Source organism: Nerophis lumbriciformis, linkage group LG18 (assembly GCF_033978685.3).
Source record: "Nerophis lumbriciformis linkage group LG18, RoL_Nlum_v2.1, whole genome shotgun sequence".
Lineage (NCBI taxonomy): Eukaryota > Metazoa > Chordata > Actinopteri > Syngnathiformes > Syngnathidae > Nerophis > Nerophis lumbriciformis.
Genome location: NC_084565.2, coordinates 11,485,001 through 11,490,000, shown reverse-complemented (window position 1 = coordinate 11,490,000; position 5,000 = coordinate 11,485,001). Strand labels below are relative to the sequence as shown.

At 36.5% G+C, this 5,000-nt stretch overlaps 1 protein-coding gene across 4 annotated transcripts in view; it reads left to right on the top strand.

Annotated features, from left to right (window-relative positions):
• The window catches only part of ephb2b (eph receptor B2b), a 368,312-nt gene that overhangs the window by 333,093 nt on the left and 30,219 nt on the right, over positions 1 to 5,000 (top strand). For 2 of the 4 annotated variants that reach the window (XM_061977650.2, XM_061977651.2), the window contains exons 10-11: positions 3,594 to 3,707; positions 3,766 to 4,013. In XM_061977650.2, the coding sequence (XP_061833634.1) occupies positions 3,594 to 3,707; positions 3,766 to 4,013 (362 nt within the window). Of the gene's footprint in view, positions 1 to 3,584; positions 3,708 to 3,765; positions 4,014 to 5,000 lie in introns of all 4 variants that reach the window. The other 2 variants (XM_061977648.2, XM_061977649.2) reach the window with 1 other exon arrangement.

Genomic DNA, 5,000 nt, shown 5'->3' with positions numbered 1-5,000 from the left:
CACAATAAAAGTGTCTAATAATAAATAATAATAATAATAATAATAATAATAATAATAATAGAGCAGATATAATTATTTATGATACGTCCTCATAATGGAGCTGAGTGACCTCCCAGCCTGCAGGCTCCAGTGACATTTCACAATAAAAGTGTCTAATAATAATAATGATAATAATAATAATAATAACTGTATAATAATAATAATAACTGTTCAGGAATTGTGTGCTCTATTTCAACAATTCAAAAAAAAAATTCCCTGATTTCCCATAATTCCTTTTTGGGGGGGGGGGGGGCATTTTCCCCTATTCCGCCATTTTTCAAACTTGCACAATCCCCACATTCTTCAACCTCTTCAAAGCATTCCACCTTCAACACATTCAACTCATCCTGGACATTTTAACTACCATTTTTTCCACATTCAACAAATTTCCAGGAATTCCCCTTTTTTGGTAACCTATTTCCACCCTTCTTAAGTTTGACTACTCCTTTCACATTTTTCAATCGTCCCACCGTCAAAACACTCCTCATATCCAGGAATTTCTCAATTAAAAACTGTTACTAATTCAACATTTTTTGACCGATTTAAACAATTCCAACACCAACCTATTCAGCTCATTCAGGACATTCATGCTCCTAATCAATTTCCCCAAGATCCCGATTTTCCCAAAATTCCCAAATTTCCAGGAAGTTCCCATTGAAATGAATGGGACATTCTTCAAAGTTCCGCAACTCCGACATTTTTCATCTGATTCAAACTGTTCCAACTTCAAAATATTCAGCCTGTTCAGGAATTGTGTGCTCTATTTCAACAATTCTAAAAAAAAATTCCCTGATTTCCCATAATTCCTTTTTTTGGGGGGCATTTTCCCCTATCAAAATGAATTGGCCATTTTTCAAACTTGCACAATTCCCACATTCTTCAATCTCTTCAAAGCATTCCACCTTCAACACATTCAACTCATCCTGGACATTTTAACTACCATTTTTTCCACATTCAACAAATTTCCAGGAATTCCCCTTTTTTGGTAGCCTATTTCCACCCTTCTTAAGTTTGACTACTCCTTTCACATTTTTCAATCATCCCACCGTCAAAACACTCCTCATATTCAGGACAAAAACTACGTTTTCCCGAAATTCCAGGAATTTCTCAATTAAAAACTGTTACTAATTCAACATTTATTGACCAATTTAAACAATTCCAACACCAACCTATTCAGCTCATTCAGGAAATTCATGCTCCTAATCATTTTCCCCAAAATCACGCTTTTCCCAAAATTCCCAAATTTCCAGGAAGTTCCCATTGAAATGAATGGGACATTCTTCAAAGTTCCACAACTCCCACATTTTTCATCTGATTCAAACTGTTCCAACTTCAAAATATTCAGCCTGTTCAGGAATTGTGTGCTCTATTTCAACAGTTCTAAAAAAAAATTCCCGGATTTCCCATAATTCCTTTTTTTGGGGGGCATTTTCCCCTATCAAAATGAATTGGCCATTTTTCAAACTTGCACAATTCCCACATTCTTCAACCTCTTCAAAGCATTCCACCTTCAACACATTCAACTCATCCTGGACATTTTAACTACCATTTTTTCCACATTCAACACATTTCCAGGAATTCCCCTTTTTTGGTAACCTATTTCCACCCTTCTTAAGTTTGACTACTTTCACATTTTTCAATCGTCCCACCGTCAAAACACTCCTCATATTCAGGACAAAAACTAAGTTTTCCCGAAATTCCAGGAATTTTTTAAATTAAAAACTGTTACTAATTCAACATTTCTTGACCGATTTAAACAATTCCAACACCAACCTATTCAGCTCATTCAGGAAATTCATGCTCCTAATCATTTTCCCCAAAATCACGCTTTTCCCAAAATTCCCAAATTTCCAGGAAGTTCCCATTGAAATGAATGTGACATTCTTCAAAGTTCCACAACTCCCACATTTTTCATCTGATTCAAACTGTTCCAACTTCAAAATATTCAGCCTGTTCAGGAATTGTGTGCTCTATTTCAACAATTCTAAAAAAAAATTCCCTGATTTCCCATAATTCATTTTTTTGGGGGGCATTTTCCCCTATCAAAATGAATTGGCCATTTTTCAAACTTGCACAATTCCCACATTCTTCAACCTCTTCAAAGCATTCCACCTTCAATACATTCAACTCATCCTGGACATTTTAACTACCATTTTTTCCACATTCAACACATTTCCAGGAGTTCCCCTTTTTTGGTAGCCTATTTCCACCCTTCTTAAGTTTGACTACTCCTTTCACATTTTTCAATCGTCCCACCGTCCAAACACTCCTCATATTCAGGACAAAAACTAAGTTTTCCCGAAATTCCAGGAATTTCTCAATTAATAACTGTTACTAATTCAACATTTTTTGACCGATTCAAACAGTTCCAACACCAACCAATTCAGCTCATTTGGGACATTCATGCTCCTTATCATTTTCCCCAAAATCCCGCTTTTCCCCAAATTCCCAAATTTCCAGGAAGTTCCCATTGAAATGAATGGGACATTTTTCCAAGTTGCACAATTCCCACATTTTTCAACCTATTCAAACCATTACAACATTCCAGCAAATTTTGGGGACTTATGCAGATCCCAAATACACATCAGCAAGTACCAATAGGTAAGAAAAGTTAAATTTTGCATACTATTGCGAAACAAAATGCCAGATAATGTCTCCATGATTTGATTTACTTGGACCCCGACTTGAAAAACTTATTGGGGTGTTACCATTTAGTGGTCAATTGTACGGAATATGTACTGTACTGTGCAATCTACTAATAAAAGTTTCAATCAATCAATCAATCGTAATACGTGCCATTTTGTGGTCCTTATAAACACTCCACAATAATACCGAATGTTGAAGCAAAGTACGTCTGACTATGGTAGCCGTGATGCTCCGACAATCCGTCAACCAGTTCCGGCTTCGTAGCTTACCAAAGTCGTACTAAAACACTCCGACAGATTTTTGAGCGCCGTGTGTAATGTTCTATAATCTCAATGAAACATCAACATTTTGGTCTTGCTTGTTTACAGATACTTGCTATCATCATTTATTGAACAGGCAAGGCAGTTCACACGTATCTCTTATGTGTGACTGCCATCTACTGGTCACATTTATATTGCACCATGTATCAAATAAAATTGCTTCGAGGTCGGTAAGCACAACCAGAATAAATACGTACATAAGGCGCACCGTCCATTTTTGAGAACATGAAAGGATTTTATAGTCCGAAAAATAAGGTACTTGATCATGATACTTAAGATGGTAAAAAGTGCAGGTTTTTGCTGTAATGGAGGTCATTATTATTAAGTTGGGGGAGCGGCTCCACACTGTGTATAGAGATACATAATTATCTGCTAGCTTGTCAGCCAGGGGACTAACAATGATTATATTATAAAAGTATTATTTCCAAGAGATCGGCCTTTGTGATCGACATTGAAAGACGTCAATCTTTTCAAGGAAATGGATGTGTGGCTGATCCATCAGCACATCCTTGCTGGAAAAAAAAATACAAAAATGGAGAAAGCAATCAAATATTTGAGTTTCTTTTTCCTGTTTCCAAGTGACTCCAGGAATGAAGATCTATATTGATCCGTTCACGTACGAGGACCCTAACGAGGCGGTGCGGGAGTTCGCCAAGGAGATCGACACATCCTGCGTGAAGATAGAGCAGGTGATCGGTGCAGGTAAAGACAGCTGACAGCACACAAGATGGAGGCCTCAGCTTGACCGCCGCTTCAACAGGGGAGTTTGGCGAGGTGTGCAGCGGCAACCTGAGGCTCCCCGGCAAGAGGGAGATGTTCGTGGCCATCAAGACCCTGAAGACGGGCTACACGGAGAAGCAGAGGCGGGACTTCCTCAGCGAGGCCAGCATCATGGGCCAGTTTGACCATCCCAACATCATCCGCCTGGAGGGTGTGGTCACCAAGAGCAGCCCCGTCATGATCGTCACGGAGTTCATGGAGAACGGATCTCTGGACTCCTTCCTCAGGGTGAGCCATGCCCCTTTCACACACTCTTTTCCTGGGTCAGGGTGAGCCACGCCCCTTTCACGCACTCTATTCCTGACCACGCCTGCGTGGAAGGGTGTGGACCACCATGCCAGGACCAGCTTTGAAATAGTAGCCGCACATTGGTACTTACCCACATACATATGGGTACACAAATACAATACATACATACACACACATTCACTGTACACACATACATATACACATACATGTACATATACATTCACTGTACAAACATACATATACACATACTGTACATATACATTCACTGTACACACATACATATACACATACATGTACATATACATTCACTGTACAAACATACATATACACAAACTGTAAATATACAAGTACATATACATACATACACTCATGCATATAATCATGTTTCATCAAACATAAATTAAAATTGTTGCCCTAGGGTAAACCGGGTAACACATGGCACACTGACAAAGCTTAACCTTTTTAATATAACAATCTACAAGGTATATATATATATATATATATATATATATATATATATATATATATATATATATATATATATGTATATATATATGTGTGTATATATATATATATATATGTATATATATATATGTGTGTATACATATATATATATGTATATATATATATATATATATATATATATGTATATATGTATGTGTGTATATATATATATATATATATATATATATATATATATATATATATATATATATATGTGTGTGTATACAGGTAAAAGCCAGTAAATTAGAATATTTTGAAAAACTTGATTTATTTCAGTAATTGCATTCAAAAGGTGTAACTTGTACATTATATTTATTCATTGCACACAGACTGATGCATTCAAATGTTTATTTCATTTAATTTTGATGATTTGAAGTGGCAACAAATGAAATCCAAAATTCCGTGTGTCACAAAATTAGAATATTACTTAAGGCTAATACAAAAAAGGGATTTTTAGAAATG